This window comes from Engystomops pustulosus, chromosome 2, assembly GCF_040894005.1.
Source record: "Engystomops pustulosus chromosome 2, aEngPut4.maternal, whole genome shotgun sequence".
Taxonomy (NCBI): domain Eukaryota; kingdom Metazoa; phylum Chordata; class Amphibia; order Anura; family Leptodactylidae; genus Engystomops; species Engystomops pustulosus.
In genome coordinates this window covers 97,185,056-97,205,972 of record NC_092412.1, presented here as the reverse complement: position 1 = coordinate 97,205,972, position 20,917 = coordinate 97,185,056, and the positions used below count along the sequence as shown (strand labels likewise).

Below are 20,917 nucleotides of genomic sequence, written 5' to 3'. Positions count from 1 at the left end.
GTGCCAGTAAGATATCACAGATGCCATCTTACCGGCAGTTCTTGCAGGCAACACAGGGGTCCAGATCGGGCCCCAGTGATGCCATAGCGAGAATCTTTGCCCCCCGAAAACGGTTCGGGGGGCCCGATCCTGGGGGAAAGACCCCCCAGAAGCATGTTCGATGCCTCGGTCGCGCTGACCGAAGCATTTAACGGGTTAAGCACCCGCGATCGGAGCACACTCCGACCGCGGGTGTTACACTGGGGTGCCGGCTATATGTTATAGCCAGCACCCAGGGTTTCTCAATGCCGGTTCAGCTCAGATCGTGAGCTGAACCAGCATCTGCTCAGCGTCCGATATATCGGACGCCGAGTATGAACCGGTTAATATTCCATGCCGTGTACTGGGAAGCTGGAAAAAAGATTCCAAATGCACCGTTTGCTTGTGAGCTTTTGTTTTTTACTGCTTTCACTGTGCGCCCCAAATGACACATCTACTCTACTTTGTGTCTGTACGATTACGGGGATACCAAATTTGTATAGGTTTTATAATGTTTTCATAATACACTTACAAAAATTAAAACCTCCTGTGCAAAAAAAAAAAAAAAAAATTGCCATCTTCTGGTGCTAATAACTTTTTTATTCTTTGGTGTACGGAACAGTGGTGTCAGTGTTTGCGACTTGATGACATTTTCAATGCTACCATTTTGTATATGTAGAGCGTTTCCAGAGATATTGTTATTTAAAGAAGTGCATAGAAGAACTGCAAAAATTGACCTGGACATTCAGACATCAATGGTCATCGGTAATGAAGGGGTTAATTAAGCCAGGAGTATCTACAGTATTCAGACCGCTTTAAACTTTGTTTCATTGCAGCCAATAAAATGTTTTTTTTTCTTATAAGCTGGGAATACCTCGGCTAGGGGGCTGGCTGGCTATACACTCACCGGCCACTTTATTAGGTACACCTGTCCAACTGCTTGTTAACACTTAATTTCTAATCAGCCAATCACATGGCGGAAACTGCATTTAGGCATGTAGACATGGTCAAGACAATCTCCTGCAGTTCAAACCAAGCATCAGTATGGGGAAGAAAGGTGATTTGAGTGCCTTTGAACGTGGCATGGTTGTTGGTGCCAGAAGGGCTGGTCTGAGTATTTCAGAAACTGCTGATCTACTGGGATTTTCACGCACAACCATCTCTAGGGTTTATAGAGAATGGTCCGAAAACATGGTGCAGAGAGCGGCAGTTCTGTGGGCGGAAATGCGTTGTTGATGCCAGAGGAGAATGGGCAGACTGGTTCGAGCTGATAGAAAGGCAACAGTGACTCAAATCACCACCCGTTACAACCAAGGTAGGCAGAAGAGCATCTCTGAACGCACAGTACGTCGAACTTTGAGGCAGATGGGCTACAGCAGCAGAAGACCACACTGGGTGCCACTCCTTTCAGCTAAGAACAGGAAACTGAGGCTACAATTTGCACAAGCTCCTTGAAATTGGACAGTAGAAGATTGGAAAAACGTTGCCTGGTCTGATGAGTCTCGATTTCTGCTGCAACATTCGGATGGTAGGGTCAGAACATGAAAGCATGGATCCATCCTGCTTTGTATAAACGGTTCAGGCTGGTGGTGGTGGTGTCATGGTGTGGGGAATATTTCCTCTTTGGGGCACTCTTTGGGCCCCTTGGTACCAATTGAGCATCGTTGCAACGCCGCAGCCTACCTGAGTATTGTTGCTGAGCATGTCCATCCCTTTATGACCACAATGTACCCAACATCTGATGGCTACTTTCAGCAGGATAATGCGCCATGTCATAAAGCTGGAATCATCTCAGACTGGTTTCTTGAACATGACAATGAGGTCACTGTAATCAAATGGCCTCCACAGTCACCAGATCTCAATCCAATAGAGCATCTTTGGGATGTGGTGGAACAGGAGATTCGCATCATGGATGTGCAGCCGACAAATCTGCGGCAACTGTGTGATGCCATCATGTTAATATGGACCAAAATCTGAGGAATGCTTCCAGCACCTTGTTGAGTCTATGCCACGAAGAATTGAGGCATTTCTGAAGGCAAAAGGGGGTCCAACCTGTTACTGGCATGGTGTACCTAATAAAGTGGCCGGTGAGTGTATATTGGGAGTCAGAGGGCTAGCTAGCTATAGACTAGTGGGCATGGGCTGGATGGCTATATAGTGGGAGGATTGGCAGGCTGGCTAGCTATGGCTGAAACCAGCCTTATACAATTATATGTTTTACATGCTGGTGGTTTCAAAAGGATAGGAAGGAAGTTTGTGAAAACAAAGTCTTGATCCATCAGCAGCAGTAAAATGTTAAGAGTTAACTTTAAAGAACAACTACCACCAGGATGATTGCATACAGCCCTTATACTGGTGGTAGATGCCCGTTAAGTAGTTTTTTTGAAAGCTTCTATGCAAAGTGCATGGTGACAGAGCTGCAGTATCCAAGACTGGCCAGTACACAGTTGGAAGACAACAGTTGATTTGTGGGATGTGGCTGGTGAAGCTCCCTTACTGATCTCCTAATACTGGCATATCCTAAGGATCCTTATCAAATTTAGAAAGTCACTAACCCTTTTGCTGCCATGTGATTGTAGAAATTTTGTACTACTGGTAGCCAGTGCAGTATTTACATTCTTGACATTAATATAAAGTGGAAATTCCAACATGTCGCACACACAAAGGAAATTTCATGCAATTCTGACGCAAAAACGTTTTATTTATTTAAAGATAGGTCACATTTCTTGCCACCAAAATCTAAGCAGCAAGTAATATACCTGCGTGTTTGCAGCTCAAATATGTCAAATATGTTTAGAGGGTACTTACATCTTTTGCCATGTTACCAAGTATGCAGAATTATGTGAGCCGGATCGCCACCAACTTGACTTCTGAGGGAAAGAAAAAAAAAAAAAAAGAAACAAAATATTGTTAAACGGGAACGTGGAGACATATTGAACATTTTTTATTTGTAAATTACAATCTGTTCTATCCACAAATTGGCAAAAAAAAAAAAAAAAAAAAAACAGCAGAAACTGGACCAGTTCCCCAGCCGCTTCAAGGTGGACCATAGACAAGGTGGTTTCTTCAACTTTTCAGGCTCAACACCTTCCAGATAGAGTCTTTCATGCCCAAATGTAGTGCCATCATCCAGTAAAAATTTTTTGAAGCGAGATGCAAAATTGTTGCATCAAGTCATGGAGGTGGAGACATAAACACTGAAGTCAAGATCTCTCCACCTCAGAACACTTCCTACACTATGATGGGTATCATACACACAATGTCATGAGATCTGATTAGTGAAGTCTCTGGATAGACATCATTCATCCATTAAAGTGAAGGAAGCGTTCTGAGACCGGGAGAGCTTGACTTCAGTCTTCCTTGACTTAGTTACAACCATTTTACATATCACCTCAAAGCGGATTTTCAGAATAACACCATGCCAAGTCATGAAAGAAACAAGATCTAGGTGGTGTTTAGCTGCTTGGAAACATACTGGTAGTGGTTTATTAGGTCAATGTCTGCCAACGGGTTCCCTTTAACTCCAAGCAGATGCATCTAGTCATTTCACAGGAGGATATCCTGTAGTGCCAAACACAGCTGGCATGCGGCCCTAATATGTTTACACTGAGCCCACATTCTCCTTTCCCCATCTACCACAGCAATACTGAGCAACAGGCTACAATCATCTGATGAGTACTTGATGAGAGAATCCTCCCAACACCATAGAGGGAACCTGCCTCCAGGTTTTACATCACTCAATAGCAACAAATTTTGGTAGGGTATGAAAATTTTCTAGAATTACCTCCATAACGTGAAGTCTATAAATACATATATCTGAATAGGCAGCACTCCAAAGATAGTAGGGCGTCTTTATTCCATGTAGTGACATTTCGGTGACGCAGCACCTTTTTCAAGCATGCTGTGTCACCATAATGTCATTACATGGAATAAAGACGCCCTGCTTTCACTATCTTTGGAATGCTGCCTATTCTTCAGATATTAATTGGGGACCTCTACCAACAGTCGTACGGATTTTGCACCCAAAATCTTCTGTGTGCTGCCATCTATAAAGTATAATTTGCAAATAAGTCACTTTTAGAACCTGGAAGGGGTAGGGCCACATAAACCACTCTAATTTTGTGTTCTATGGTGCCTGGAAACTTGCTCGACTCTCCTCTTATAAACCACATTAGTCTTGTGGTTCTGTGAGCTACAGAACCAGAGTTAAATATCCAATTACTGCCTAAAAGCATGCTTCTAGGCAAAGGTGCCGAGGAAGAGTATGAAGTTTTCAGTAATATAGTGTGCCCACACGGCTACGACCAGGCTAACGCTGCGCACGCTGGAGAGCGGGGAGTGATGAGAGCTGTTCAACCCCTCCATCTTCCATAGAGAAAAGCACTGATGTAGACATATGGTCCTTTAGAAACAAGACTGTGTCCTTGGATACGACCTTCCCTGCTAGAGTGATTGCGTAAAGAAACAAGTATTTATATATGAAATGTCTGGGGTTACTGCAGGTCCCACAGCCGTCTACTCGTAATGACCACAGAATCCAGGAGGTCAGACACGAGTCAATAGTGCATGTCTGGCCACTGCTGCCAGAGTGTGGGGTGGTCATGTCCGAGGAAGCTATCTCGTTTCTAAGGTACATAAATGGCTACATTTATGAGAAATTATCTTCACATGGGAACATTTTTAATAACATCCAATTGAAGAAATGTTTACATATGGCAAATGAATTAAATGTGAATGCCCAGATGGGAATAGCCCTTTAAGTAGCCACTTGAAAAAGATGGCACCAAGTCCTATAGAGGGCGATGGCTGGCCCCAAATCCGCCCTTCTTCCCCCTCCTTCAACAGAGCAGGCTGGGGCCGAGACATTTTTTTTGGGAGGGCATAACGTTTTTTTATTTACACGGTTTACTTTTTTAATTACTAATTTTTTATGTGTTCCCTATCAATCCTATACACAGATCACGGATAACAGTGATCTGTATATATACACATGCAGACGGGATGCATATAGCATCTTTCCTGCATGCCGCTCACGGTATACAGCCTCCTGTCGCCGTACAGGATCAGGCTGTCACTTAGACAGCCAGATCCTGCTGATGGCACCGTGTGCATGATGGTACAAGTGACAATTTGCCAGACTTTAAATCCACTGATATAGATGACATACAGTTCATTGTTGGGGGCATTTAGAATGTATGTGGATGACTAACAGACTGCTGTTTGTAAGACAAGATAAATTGGGTAAATACCTTTTATTGTTAATTCCCGCCCCCCCCCCCTCCCCCCCAGGTGCAGGCGTTCAGGGGGTACGATTGTTCAGATTTGTACCTGCAGTGATGTAAATACAGAACAGGAGGAGTATTTTCCCATTAAAACAACATTTTCCAATAAAACAAGAGCGATGAAAAAAAGGCCACTATCCAATCTCCTTATAAGTCTTGAATGCAGGTGTATATGTCCTGAGACGGCACAAAAGTTCTCTAGCCTGAGGCTAGAGAAAGCGCCGGACGGCGTGAAATGGATGTTGCCTTATCTAATCCCCTGCTCCTACCTCTATCCTGACTGGGCTATTATGTCGGACCTATGTTACCCTGTGATAAAATAAAGAAGACTTTCTATTGGCGAGTGTTGCAATCTTTCTTTACCTTTTGTACCCATTCTTCATTTTCACAGAGCCGCACGATGCCCAGTTGCCAGACTAAGCGCCTCAAAGTATGATGCATATGCTTTGTCTAACATCAAGTATGTTTGAGTCATACAAATCAACTCCAAGGGGCTGCACTATTAACCAGCAACCTGGATGCACCAACCACTTAGAGATAAAACACTGCATTCAGAAACTAATGCAGAGCCCGCCCAGACAAGTAATAACGGCCACAGAGCAGACCCCACTACTAACACTACTACTGGAGAGACCCCAGGAGCACAACACGAGTACTCTTCTACCCCCCAATGCCACATGGGAGCTTCTTCTATGCACCCTGCACCACTGTGAGTAAAGGTCATCTATATTTTACGCACCGCCCCACGGTCCTCTGCTCCAGATGCCACTTTGATATGGGTCCTGATGCCGGCATCAGAAGCATCAGTACACAAAGCAGAGTAGGAACTGAAAGTGTTGAGGACTTGTCAGATGTACTCATCGCTACCCAGGCTCCGGCACCAATGAAATGGCTTCGGTCATTGTAGCGCTCATTGTACCTGTGCCAGGTAGCGGGGACGGCCTGTGGATTATGCACCTATTAGGCAGTGAAACTTACATAAGGTCCCTAATTAAATACATAAGAGTTGCTTTTGTGTCCCAAATTGCCCAAACAGGATCTCTAACTCGTGACTGATGCCCTTTCCATTTTGTGTTAGTTTTTTGCTCCCCTCCTTTCAAAAACAACTTTTATTATTCCATGTACAGAGCAGTATGAAGACTTGTTTTCTGTGTAACAAATCCTACTTCCAAATATCAATAGGTTAAAAAAAAACAAAAAAACAAAACAACATTTGTGCCATTTCTTGCAGGTTCTGGTTTTACGGATTTCCCTGTGTGTTCCAAATTACTATTACTGTTATTTTACCAATAATCTTTTTATACTTTGGTGTCCAGAGCTGCGGATGTTTTTTTTTTTAGGAAGTACAAGCAGATGTTTGTTTTGTTGCCACCATTTGAGGACTGTTCAACGTTTTGCTCAGGTTTTCTAAAAATGTTTATGTATACCGAAATAGCAGAAAATGTTGTGTTTTGGATATTTCTGCCATCTTCCTTTCTATGGTTCACCACCGGGAATAATCTTTTTTATAGTATGAGCAATTAGTATTTTAGAACATTGGGATTTACAACATGTCTATTTATATGAGTTTTAGGCAACCAGGTTGATTTTTTTTTTTAACTTTTTTTGTTGTACTATATTTGTGTATTTCAACCCTAGGGGGCCTGATGAACATATATGGAGATTTTGCTGTTGACCTGCAATTTTGCCTCTGTTCCATTGTTACAGATCGTGTTAAATGACAGGCCACAGAGTCTTGGACGGACTACCCAGCTATTATGGGAAGTGCTCATTACCACCACCACCACCAAGAGGGACAATACATTGAAATATGGCGCCGTCCATGCCTGACCATTTAAACACCCTCTATTAGCGACAGCATTATGCAGTAAAGTCTCGCTATTCATGGAAAGGGCTCAGCCCATGACCACTCCCCACAAAACCATAACACCATAATGTTAATATTCCAACATGTGTCATTATAGGAAATCTAAACCAAACATATCTTCCTTGTTGCCGTTTGCACTCCGATGCAGGACCTTTTCTCAATTAGCCATAAAACCTTCGTATTTCTGCCAAAATCACTTTTTAAATTATGCAAATTAACCCTAGGTGCCCGTTGCTGTCAAACAGACGGCACAGAGTGCTGTGTAATCTACCCACTTCCTCCCATTCCGCAGTTCCAGAGGACCGTTTACATCACCTGCCTTTCGAGAACTCCCTATACCTTTGTCACCCATACTGCGAAAGCCATTGACACCACCCCGCTTCCGAGAACTCCAGCGCATACACGCCAGGCACCCCCTGTCACGCAGCCGGCTGCTTTTCTGTGGCGACTTTGCTGAGAGCAGCAACCAAACGTTGCTGCTAGCAACGTTTGCGGGTGTTATCATTTACACATTCAATTTGCACATTGTAATGAATGAGGTGAAAAATTCCCATATACTGCCATACTGTAGTATGCCAGTGTATGGTAGGATCGATCAGACAACCTAGTATTAAACTACCCTAGGGAGTCTGAAAAATAGTTAAAATAAAAATAAAAAAAAAGTTAAAAAATGTATTAAAAAAAATCCATAAAATAATCCACCTTTCCCTGGAACTGCTACAAAGAAACAGTAAAAATCATAAACATTCCATATTGCCGCGTCTGAAAATGCCACATCAAAATATAATAACAGTTTTTCACTGCGTTTAACCCAGTAACGAAAAATAGCATCTTAAGTTGGAAATACCACTTGCCATTTTGAAAAATATCAAAAATTCAATAAAAAGCATTTAGAAGGTCATGCGGAACTAAAAATGGTAGCATTGAAGACGTCATCAAAAGTCGCAAAAACACCCACAGCTCCGTACAAAATATGAGAAAGTTATTTCGAGAAGAAGGAAAAATCTAGAAAAAAATTTTTGTACAGGAGGTTTTAATTTTTGTAAATGTTTGAAAACAAAACCTATGCAAATTTGTTATCGCTGTGAGCGTAAAGTGAAATCCATAAAATCCAAGCCCACAAGAATACGGCGCAAAGTGTTTTTTCACTGCATTTGGAATTTTTTTTTCCCACTTGGCTTGGCATGGAATATTCAATACCATCGCTATGAACTGCAATTTGTTATGCAGCAAACAAGCCCATACAAAGCTCTTTACGTGTAAAAACAAAAGAAAGTTAGATTTTTGAAGGTGGGAAGTGAAAAAAGGAAATGCAAGCACAAAAAAAGGGACAGGTCGTTAAAGGTTAACAGCTTCACTGTGCAGTCCAAATGACATATCCCTTTTATAGCAAAATACAAACTAAAATTGTACTTGCCAAATGTTGTTGTAGATACTAGAAGGTTACTATAAGGCATAATTGTTTCAATATTTTGAGGGGAGCGATTTCAATCTTTAATCACTTCAGAACTATGACATTTTTCGTTTTTGCATTTGTTTTTTCCCCCCTCATTCCAGAAGTGATAACTTTTTCTAATTTTACGTTAACAGGGGTGTATAAGGGCTTGTTATCTGCAGGACAAATTGCACTTTTAGTGGCACTTATTCCATGCAATACACTGGAAAAAAATTCTTATGGTGGTGAAAAAGACAAAAAACCTATGTTTTTCTAGTGAGCTCCGTTTACGGCTTTTATTCTGCACTTCATATGACTATTCTTTGTGACGATACGATCAGTGGTATCAATATTATATAATTTTTAATAGATTTAAAAAAAAATAAATTCTCTTGTGCTTTAAAAAAAAAAAAAAAAAGCCATATTCTGAGGACAATAACTTTTTCACTTTGGTCTACGGACCTGTGTAAGGTGTCATTTTCTGTAGTACATTCTGGCGTTTTCATTTATATCAATTTGGGACCTATATGACTGTTCAAACACTTTTTATTCAAATATTCATGGATGGAAAAACGGTAACAGTGTGGCGACTCAGGCACTATTATCCGTTAAGGTTGGGATTAATCTTTTTATATTTTGATACAGGCATTTCAGGAGGTGATGATTCCTAACATGTATATGATTTTTACTGTTTAATTTTTATATGTGATCCAGGGAAAAAGGGGGCAATTAAAAAAAGTGTTTACAATTTTTTTAAGTTTAAACTATTAAAAGATCCTCTAATGTACTTTAAACCTACAGGGTCCAATTGCTCATACTACTATATACTGTATTGCAGTATATTGCAATTTTCATATTAAAAAAAAAGCCTGCCATCTGCAAGCTATTGGATATCATTATACATGGCAAGCCTACGAGTCTATGAAATTGACGGCTGCCGTGGTAACTGACCAGCACCACTGCAGCAAAAAGTGGGTGTCAGCTGTATTATACAGCTGACACCTGGCATACATCTCCCATAGCACCAGGACGTAATAGTACCTCCTGGTGCGCGATGGGGTTAAATATAGTGCCCCAATACCCATATAACACAACTGTCCAGTATGGAAAGGCCTCTGCTCATGAGCCCTCTGTACAGGTATAACAACAACAACAACATGGCTTACAGGAAAACACTAAGTGACATGTATCTTTATTTTGATCCGTTTTCTGTTTCTAATTTTTTCCCAGGTTTTTAGGACTTTTTGTTATATTCTTTTGTGGTTGCCCGAGAGATTGCAAAAAAAAAAAAATAAGGAGCCGGGCTTTTTTTTTTTTTTTTTTTTAAATTAAACGTGAACTCACCTCCCCCACTGCTCCCGATGTTCTGCGCCATGGTCCGTCTGATCCAGGTCCCCATTTGTTTAAAGGAGTGCAAATCAGACGGTCCACAGCGTAGAAGATCGGGAGCAACAGAGGCGGCAAGTACAATTTTTTTTTTTTTTTTTTAAGCCCGCCCTAGCCTGGCTCAATTTATTGGAACTCTGGGACAACCCCTTCAAGATGTTACGGTAAAGTAAAATCTGAAATACCAGCGCGCAGGTATAGAGAGGGGTAGTTACTTGTCTAATAAAACAAACTCCTTTTACCCTTTCATGGATAACAAAGTACACTGTTCAAAAAAATAAAGGAACACAAAAGAACTCCAAGTAAATCAAACTATGAAAGCAAACTGTCCACTTAGGAAGCAACACTGATTGACAATCAATTTCACAGGCAATTAGCAAGACACTCAATGAAAGGAGTGGTTCTGCAGGTGGGGACCACAGACCACTTCTCCATAGCAATGCTTTCTGGCTGATGTCTTGGTTAATTTTGAAAGTTGGTGGTGCTGGCATGAGACAGACTTCACAGCCCACACAAGTAGCTCAGCTAGTGAAGCTCATCCAGGATGGCACATCAATGCAAGATGTGCCAAGAAGGTTTGCTGTGCCAGTCAGCATAGAGTCCAGAGGTGCTACCAGGAGAAAGGCCAGTAGACCAGGAGATGTGGAGGGGCCATAGGAGGGCAACAACCCAGCAGCAGGACTGCTACCTCAGTCTTTGTGCAAGGAAGAACAGAAGGTGCACTACCAGAGTGACTTCCATTAGCCACAAAGGTGCATGTGTACGCACAAACTGTTAGAAAGCGACTCCATGAGGAAGGCATGAGGGCTCAACCTCCACAGATGGGGGTTCTGCCCAAAGCCCAATGCCGTGCAGAACGCTGGGCATATACCAGAGAACACCAGGATTCGCAAATTCACCACTGACGCCTGGTGCTCTTCACAGATTAAAGCAGGTTCACATTGAGCACATGTGAAAGATGTGAGAGTCTGGATACGACATGAAGAATGACATGCTGGCTGCAACATCCTTCAGCATGACCGGTTTGGCAGTGAGTCAGTAATGGTGGGCGGTGGCATTTCTTAGAGCACCACAAAGCCCTCCAGAGGTAGCCTGACTGCCATTAGGTACCAAGATGAGATCCTCAGACCCCTTGTGAGACCGTATGCTGGTGTGGTTGGCCCAATGTAGGGCAATGCTAGACCTCATGTCCCTGGAGTGTGTCAGCAGTTCCTGCAAGATGAAGGCATTGAAGCTATGGACTGGCATGCTCCATTCCCAGACTTTAATACGAGTGAGCACATCTGGACCATCATGTCTCACTCCATACACCGTCAAGTTGCATCACAGACTGTCCAGGAGTTGGCGAATGCTTTAGTTCAGGTCTCTGAGAAGATCACTCAGGAGACCATCCGCAACCTCATCAGGAGCATGCCGAGGCATTGTATGGAGGTCATACAGGCATATGGAGGTCACACAATGCTAAGCCTTATTTTGACTTGATTTTCGCATCAAAGTTGGATCAACCATTAGTGTGTTTTATCACTTGAATTTTGTGGGCGACTCCAAATGCAGACCTCCATTGTTTAATACATTTGATTTCCATTTATTTATCTTTTGATTTGGTTGTCAGCACATTCAGCTATGTACAGCACAAAGTACTGAATGAGCATATTTCATGCAGATCTAGGATGTGTTATTTGAGAGTACCTTTTATTTTGTGAGCAGTGTATATATACACATTATTGCAAAAGGGCTCACAGGCATTTAAGTCAGCCACAGGAAAGGTAGCTTCTCACAGGCCTGTCATTACAATGATCTCTAAGTGAATGCCTGAGAAACGCTGTAATAGAAGGTTAGTACACTGAAAATACAGATGTATCCTAGTATATTTTATGAGCCCTCTACATAAAGAGAAGGTTTCTGCCAATAAATGTCATGCTTGGTCCAGTTAATCTTTCAACCCAAGCACGGCACCTAAATTGTGGTGGTAGATGTCCACCCATATATTAAAACCAAACACTTTTTCCTAGCCTCCAGTATACTGCACAGCATATTAAATGGTGCAACTAGGAAGTACAATGTACCCCAGAGATACTTCTCATAAATAGGCACTAAAATCCCTAAAAACTCCTCATATATGCCCTAAAATTGTTATACTTGCACCAGAAGACTAAGGCTTCATGCACACAAAGGTGTAATGGTGCATTGTTCTTAGCCTTTTTTTGTGGCCAACACAAAGACCCATTACTCTGTATGGGTGGGCCAGCTGCCCCGGTCACAAATTATAGAGCAGGTCCTTTACTTGTCCATATTTGCAGCTCAGGGAGTCATTTTCTACTGACATCAATGTATTCTCATTCCACTGTTTGCAACCCGCAGTGCACCTGTGTGTGTGCGAGGCCGAACATTAAGAAGGCTGTAAGTATTTACAAATGGTAAGCGCCATACTATACCGACTCAGTTGTGAACAAGGCCTACAGCAAGCTCCACTTGCTACACATACTATATCGGTAGAGCTATACGGGGAATGAGATATGACATGAACAAATAGGGAACTCATACAAGAAGAAATAAGTAGGATTGAACCAAAATGATGCAACTACATAGCTAAAATACTACCAAAGACATCACACTTGTGTTCATAATGCTATCCCTTCAGTATAGTGTAGCACACCCCATACTAAGAACCACAGGAGGCCTTACAAGGACTCACAAGGAAACAATACATGCAACTTCCCTTATCTATGCATAGCTGCAGAATGCCACCCTGGCACAGTTAAGCCCCTCTTGCACTGGCACCTCCGGCTAATAAAGTACGCAGCACTGGAGGTCACTCCAGGTCAAGGGATTGTGGATCTGCTCCATTCCCCTCCCAACTATCCACCCCCAAAATAAGCTGAAGACACTTACAGAAGAGGATCAGGCTTACACCTGAGAGGAAGAGGGTTAACAGAAAGATACAAGCACCATGTGCTGCAGCCAGGCATGGGCACAGATGGGGTGAAGCCTCAGTGTCTGCCCCTCACTTTCATACTCTGGAATACCAAGCATACAGGAGGAAGAGGAGGTCTAAGAAGTGAGGCCAACAGGAAACTAAGCACAGAGGCCTGAAGTGTGGGGGCCCTGCAGCTTCTCCACCCACAGAGTCCAACAGAGGAGCCCCATGCCCTGCACACGACCCCAACACCCCAGGCTGCAGAGCAGGCAGCCATCTTAGCCAACAAACACAAAACTGGCAGCTGCCCCGGTGCCAGGCTGTGTCACGGAGCAGTAGGCCTCTGCCTCCGCGGCGGGGAGAAACAGGTCCCCATCCCGGCCTCCAGGGCCCCGGCTCGTACACATTGGCCCCAGCTATGCCCTAGGCAGCTCACCGTGTCCAGAGCTCAGGCCTCAAGCAGGACACCAACCTCCTGATAGGCCACACGCTCCAGGTCCGTCAGCGGAGGGGCTCTGGGACAGCGAGGGGAGCAGCGCGGTTCATGTGAGAGGAGGCGGAGGAGAGACACCAAGTGCCGGGTGCGCACAGCACAACAGAGCGCCTGAGGCTCCGGGGCCTAGGCCTGTGTCTGCGGGAGTGCAGCTGCTCACGGGGAGAGGGTGACAGGAGCGGCCGGGAGCAGGGCGCGGGGATGCAGCATCCTCACGAGTACGAGGCTGCGCCCTACTTATCACCACAGCTCGCGGCGGGCCCCTCACCCCCGTTCACACTGTGGCCACACACGGTATCCGCGCACCCTGCCGCTCTCCCTCAATGCACCGGCCGTCAGGGGCTCGGAGCCGGTGGCCTCGTCCCCTTATGTCTGCGCACTGCCTCCTTCCTCCAGGCCCGTCTCCTCTTCCTCCTCTCGCTGTATCCTCCCTTCCCGTCACCTCAAACAAAAAACCGAGCTTGGCGGCGTCTGGCCGACTTGCACGCTGATTGGCTGGAAAGGGCTACGCGTCAGGCAACGTAACTCCGCCCCGCGCCGGCTCCGGTGAGCAGTTCTCCATTCTGTTTGGGTAGAATTGCAGCTGGGAGTGACGTCACGACGAGTTCCGATTCTCTGCACGCTGATTGGCTCCTCTGAGCGTCAATGAGAGGGAAGAGGTGTGTTTACAAGAACTCGTGCACGGGTTCGTGACGTCACTAACTGCCTGAAATATTTACCCGGCGCAGCTCCAGCTTTTCCTGATTGGCTGGAATTACAGCGCGAGGCGCCGTGCTCTGAGCACCTGCTGCTACCTGCGGCCACGGAACTAGTGACTGTTCCTTCTACTACAGGAGTGAAAAAGCAGCTAATAATAAAACATACATCCCTCTGTTCCCGCGCCAGCTGCCAGGGTCATGGCCCTTTAGCTCCCATAAATGACAGGTCACCGCTATCCCACGCCGTCCGGGCAGTGATTGGCTGCAGGGGAGACCCGCCCCCAGAGAGCCAGCGTATAACCTACAGCTAGGTGAGGGAAAGTGGACAGCAGCGCTGGAATGGAGGGGTTCTCAGCAATGCTGCACATGGCAGATCTTTAATTAGGAAGGGACGACCAGACAGCTGTATTCAGGCCATAAATAGAAGTCTGTGTGTTATCTGAAAGGGATTTATAGACGTCTCCCCTTCTGTACTGGACAGTCTGTATGTAAATCATAGACTAGAGAACCCAAGCTCAGATACAGCTGCATCAGGAGGAGTAAGGCCGGTGGGACACGTGGCGTTTTGCACACGTTTTTGAGCAGTTTTCAAGCAGTCTGTTTTTGACCCGTTTTAATTAGGATAATTGGTAAAGCTGGTCAAAAACGCATGCGTTTTTTAACGGACTGCTTAAAAAGGGCCCAAAAACGGGTTCAAAACACCACTTATGCGGTCGGCCTTAGGGTGGTGGCACGTGTCGTTTTTAGGCCGTTTTTTAAGCAGTCCATTAAAAAACGCATGCGTTTTTGACCATTTTCCAATGACTACTTAAAAACGGGTTCAAAACGCCACTTGTGCCACCACCCTGAGGGCACTTTCACACAGTGCATTGCATTGCGTTTTTTGATGCATTTTTGACACATTTCAAAGGCTTCAGCCTTGAGCACTTGCTGAGGTTACATTGTGCAGTTGAATCCAGTGTAACCAATGCCAAGGCCTTTGCAATGCGTTGAAAACGCATCAAAAAATGTGACACAATGCATCATGTGAATGCGTTTGGTCACGCTCTGCGTTTTCAAGCACAGTGCAATGGAGTGTGGCTCGGGCAAAATACATTTGCAGTGAAACTTATGTGATTGGTGAACATAAATCATAGCTGCGCAAGCACAAAGTGTGACCTCACCCTGAGGGCATGTTCACACGTTGTGTTTTGTCCTTACAACAGCTGAGGAGAGGCGATTTGCCTAATTACATTGCTGTTTACATTTGTTAACGCATGCGTTATTAAGGCGTTTACAATGCGTTTTGTAAACGGAAACGTTAACAGTAATGTAGTTAGGCAAATCACCTCATCCCAGCTGTTGTAATGCTTTTTAAAACGCAATGAAAACGCAACGTGTGAACACGCCCGAAGGGTACTGCCACACGTCGCATTCTTGGACCATTTTTAACCCCTTAACGCCAAAGCCACTTTTCACCTTCCTGACACGGCCCATTTTTTCAAATCTGCCCTGTGTCACTATAAGTGGTTATAACTTCGGAACGCTTTAACTTATCCAAGTGATTTTAAAATTGTTTTCTCGTGACACTTTGTACTTCATGTTAGTTGAAAAATTTTGGTGGTATGTGTTGCGTTTATTTATGAAAAAATCCTAAATCTTTGGAAAAATTCTCGCTTTTCGAACTTCAAAATGTTCTACTTTTTCCACACATAGACATTTAGTGAATGTTCGTTATTATGTGGACATGGTTTTTTATGCATTCTCTCATTTTTGTAAGCTGTTATGGGGCTTTGAACGTTAGGTGCAATTTTTCACATTTTCATAAAAACCGCAAAATCCTGTTATTGAGGGACCTGCTCAGGTTTCATGTCACTTTGAGAGACCTAAATAAAAGTAAAGCCCCATAAATTACCTCATTATACAAACTACACCCCTCAACGTACATAAAACAAGTTTTATGAAGTTTGTTAACCCTTTAATTGTTTTACAAGGGTTAAAACAAAATGGGATGCAATTTTGAAAGTAACATTTTTTTGGCTTAATTATTGTGTTTTTCAAAAAATGTACAAATTCTCAGTGGATAAAATACCAAAACACTCAAAGTTTGATACCCAATCTCTCCCGTGTATAGTAATACCCCATATGTGGTGGTAACCTGCTGTATGGGCACACGCCAGGGCATGGAAGGGAAGCTGCGCCAATCAGAGCAGATTATGCATTGTCACTTTTTATTGGCTATACAATCTTTATTTTTTTGGCAAATTGGACATATAAGGGCTTATTTTTTGCAACATGAGATGCACTTTACAAATATTTAATTTTAGTGGGTCATTAGCTTATTGATGAGATTTTATTATCCCCCCAGTCCCCACAGAGCATAGTACATACACTGCCAAAGTATTTTTGTATAAAAAAAAATAGGTTTTACAGAAAAAAAAGATATGTTATAATGTAACTTTCATTAGCATCTGCTGTGTGACTAGGCACTCGTCCACTGGGAGTGTCTGGAAAGGAGCAGTTTCCCCACCCCCCACCCTTGGGAAACAGCTTCTCCATGTGTCCTTTTCAAATATATGAAGTATTAGTAATTTTTTGGGGTCATACACCATACAGTAAAAATACTATATTATCTTTATTCTATAGATCACTGCGATTATGGTGATACTCCATTTATATAGGTTTTCCATTTATTTTTACATCTTTACTGGAAAAAACTAATATAGAGGAAATCTCCTTTGTTTTTGCATTGCCATCTTTTCAGAGACGTAACTGTAAAATTTTTTGGTTGACAGAGCTAGTTTAGGGCTTATTTTTTACGTGTTGAGTTGTCCTTTCAAGTGGTACCATTTTGTGCACATAACTTTTTACAACACTTTTTAGAACATTTTTGTGAAGAGATTTTATGAAAAATGTACATTTTTGGCAAGTTTTTCGTGTTTTGTTTTTCGTGTTTTGTTTTTACGGCGTTCCCCGTTTAGGGGAATTTAGCTTTATTTAATTAATTATTTTCATTAAAAATGTTTTTATTCAATGTTTTTAACTTTTTTTATTTACTTTTACAGGTTGGCTTGAAAAAGCGATCCACTGATCGCTTGTTCAAGCTCTTCTTCACCTTACACAGTGTAATACGTATGTATTACACTGTGTAATGTAACACACTGAGCATGCTGCTCAGGACCCGGCTCCTGGAAGAAGATCGCGCAGCCCCGAGACACTGGCATTCCCAGGGCTGCGATCGGAGCAGCGGACCTCCCCCCCCCCCTCGTAAGCGCCGCAGGAGGGTCCGATTCTTGTTAAATGCCCCTAACACAACGCGGTCAGCGCAACTGTGGCGTGTTAGGGGTTAATATATACCAGAAACCCGCAGCTTTTTTTGACGTAATAGTACTGCAAATTGCGGGAATTGCGTAATGCAGTACTATTACGTCAAATGTCAGTAAGGGGTTAAATTGACTGAAAACCATGCATTTTTAAACTGATGCATTTTTTTGTATGTTTACAATGTGTTTGGCTGGTTTTAATCTGTTTCACAGCTGCTTACACTTCTAGAAATAAAGATAAACAGGTTCAAAGCAGCCAATATGCATGGTAAACGTTAAAAACCTTGTGCGGACTGAAAACGCATGCTTTAAAACGGTCCAAGAACACGAAGTGTTGCAGCACCCTTAAACATCACGTGGGAAGGCGCTTCCAAAAAAGCAAGTGGGAGGGGTTTTGGCCAAAACGCATATACGTCTGCACTGAAACGCATGCGTTCAATTGAAAACGTATGCGTTTCAATTAAAACTCCCACTTGTATTTTGGATGCGTTTAAAAACGCAGCGAAAACGCCACATGGGAAAGCGCCCTGAGGACATTTTTGGTCCGTTTTTAAGCATGCGTTTTTAGTTTGTTTTAAAACTGACATATATACTCGAGTATAAGCAGAGGCACCAAATTTTACCACAAAAAACTTGGAAAACTTATTCATGCATAAAAACGCATCCATTTTTGACATGCGTTTGGTTGCTTACAACCTATTAAGATTATTCGGGGAAAAACAGTCAAAAATTGAATTGTATGTAAGTCGGAACTGTATATTTTATCATTGTAATCCCAGCCAGAACTTTTTTGGTCCCCTGTGACAATTGAGTTGTCATTAGAATCAGGATTAACACTAAAGCTTCATTACAGGCACCTGTGATAACTATTACAGATGATCATTGTAGCCTAGGACTAAAGTACAATAAATTACCAATATCCAGAGGTCCGTTTGTAACTAGGGGTCGTATGTAAGTCGAGTGTTCTTAAGTAGGGGACCGCCTGTATGCCCGCATATTTGCTACTTACTGTTTTCCTGTTTCATTTCACTTATGAGTGAGAACTAGCCCAGTAAATTGCCTAGCAACAGAAAAAACGGACCACAAACAGATGTCATCCTTGTGGCATCCGTTTTATTTGTGGGTCCATTGACTTCTATGGAGGTCTGTGGTTCGTTCGAGATATTCCATATTCAGATGTAAAAAAAAAGAACCTGAATGAGCCGCAATACAGAAATCTTCAGAACCATTGTGACGTTCCAGCCCTGTGAGAAGGTAATATTTGCTTTCTAATCTAGGACTGTTGAACGTATAAGAGTTTGACAAAACAAAGCTGAATGTCAAGGTAGCAGCAAACAATATACAGTACCAGTATTTCCCTTAGCATTTTCAAGCACACTGGTATGTTAAGTAATATGTAGCAGTTCAGCCACTGGTACAAGAGCATTGGAATGAAAATGGAGAACCAGGATCCAAATAAACAAGAATTGCTGGTTTCTGCACTTCTTAAAACACTGTATTATTCAGCCAAGTCCTTAAATATATCCAATTTTAAGATAATCCTGAGATAGAAGGCATTCACATGACTATGGAGACTTGTCAATCATTGCTAGATGTGTTCTAAGGAAAGATAATTCTAATAATGCTGTAATATCACAATTCCTAATTGCAGATTACAGCCATGTATTACTGTGTTATATAGGATTTCTTTTCATAAGACATTGCACCACTGCTTACACTAGAGCAGTGATGGCGAACCTTTTGGTGGCAGAGTGCCCAAACTGCAACCCAACACCATCCTTAATTATTGCCAGGTGCCAACAAAAATTAAAGCATTAACTTATTGCTCCCTGTTCTTCAACAACTTTCGATCATATTGACCTCCCGAGGACAAGATTGAAAATTTGCATCATTTTAACTTCTTTCCAGTGTCCCTCTGTACACAGAGAATTGTGGGGCCAGCAGAAGGTCCTCTAAAGGTAATTCGGCGCTATCTACTCATTCTCCCTCTTCCTACAGTCCCAACAGCGAAGTAAGTATCACTTTAATATAGGACCAAAAGCAGCATCTTTTAAGTTGCTTTGAAGTGGAGGAAGATTCTTTGAGTCCTGTCTGGGCTCCGAGTGCCCCCTCTGGCACCTGTGCCATAGGTTCCCCACCACTGCACTAGAGCATCTGCTTTCCTGAAATGGTTGGCATGGTGGCATGTAGTGTGTTAGCACCTGCAACGGTTTATCCTGTTCCAGCACTGTACCCAGGACAGCTCCATGAAAGAGGGGAGGGTATTCTCATCTGGGCGTTGGTATTTCATTTAATTTTATCTGCCATATACATACAGTGGCGTCATTGTGGATCCCTGGCTCAAAAAGCGTACATATGAATAAGGGGGGCTGCGGTTCTGCTATTTCAGTCCTGTAAGAACACATACATTGCTAAAGTTAAAATTCAGTGTTAAAAGGGAGTCTAACAGGCTTACAGGACACCAGTTCTTCTGAATGGTAGGGGTCATGGCGGTGGGACTCTAAACATTAAAGGCACACCTACCCTGTAGATTGGAGGAGACCTCTTTCACAAACCTTTGTCAAAATATCTGCAACATCTCCTCTGTTTGGGGAGATCCTCTTATCAATAATACTATTAACCAATACTATTAATACATCTGCATTAACAAGCTGTCACTTTATAGGAAATGTTTTATCATATGTATAATGTGATGTTGCATGTCAACATATTCCACTTTTCAGTCAGGTTTAGCAAGCTCAAGATAAAAACAAGCAACCTCAGAGTTAATGTAGATAACATATCTCTCTTAAATAATACAGTGAATGACTCTGGAATGTAAAAGGCATTAAACATACATGCAGAGCAATATAGGTCAGTTACCGATATTTATCACTTTACAGCAGATGGCAAGGGCGTGGGAGTGGAGAGTAACACGCCACAAGTTGTTTGGTTATTATAGATCACCGGCTTAGGAGCTTTCATCTACTATATATTTAGAGACACAGTATGCAGAACAAGTCTCTTTTCACTCTTCCGGATTTTCTAGTCATCCGTAATGTCAGACACATTTCTCAATTAGGTTACTGTGAAAGTATTACAAAAAGTACTACTTTAACCGGTTAAGGACCGGGCCCTTTCCTGTTTTTTCATTTCCATTTTTCACTCCCCACCTTCAAAAATCTATAACTTTTTTTTATTTTTACACATAAAGAGCTGTGTGACGGCTTATTTTCTGCGTAACAAATTGCACTTCAAAGTGATGGTATTGAATATTCCATGCAGTGTACTGGGAAGCGGGGAAAAAATTCCAAATGCAGTGAAAATGGTGAAAAAACACATTTGCGCCATTTTCTTGTGGGCTTGGATATTACAGCTTTCACTGTGCGCCCCAAATGACATGTCTACTTTATTCTTTGGGTCAGTATGATTACGGGGATACCAAATTTGTATAGGTTTTATAATGTTTTCATACATTTACAAAAATTAAAACCTCCTGTACATTTTTTTTTTTTAATTTTGCCATCTTCTGGCGCTTAT

At 42.7% G+C, this 20,917-nt stretch overlaps 1 protein-coding gene across 4 annotated transcripts in view; it reads right to left on the bottom strand.

Moving 5' to 3' along the window:
• The window catches only part of TFDP1 (transcription factor Dp-1), a 42,383-nt gene extending 28,346 nt beyond the window's left edge, over nucleotides 1-14,037 (bottom strand). The window contains exons 1-2 of one of the 4 annotated variants that reach the window (XM_072135629.1): nucleotides 13,342-14,037; nucleotides 2,827-2,888 (exon numbers count right to left, since the gene is read on the bottom strand). In XM_072135629.1, the coding sequence (XP_071991730.1) occupies nucleotides 2,827-2,838 (12 nt within the window). In that variant the 5' untranslated portion in view covers nucleotides 2,839-2,888; nucleotides 13,342-14,037. Of the gene's footprint in view, nucleotides 1-2,826; nucleotides 2,889-12,880; nucleotides 13,015-13,341 lie in introns of those variants that run through there. The other 3 variants (XM_072135630.1, XM_072135631.1, XM_072135632.1) reach the window with 3 other exon arrangements.
• Between the last annotated feature and the right edge of the window lie 6,880 nt (nucleotides 14,038-20,917).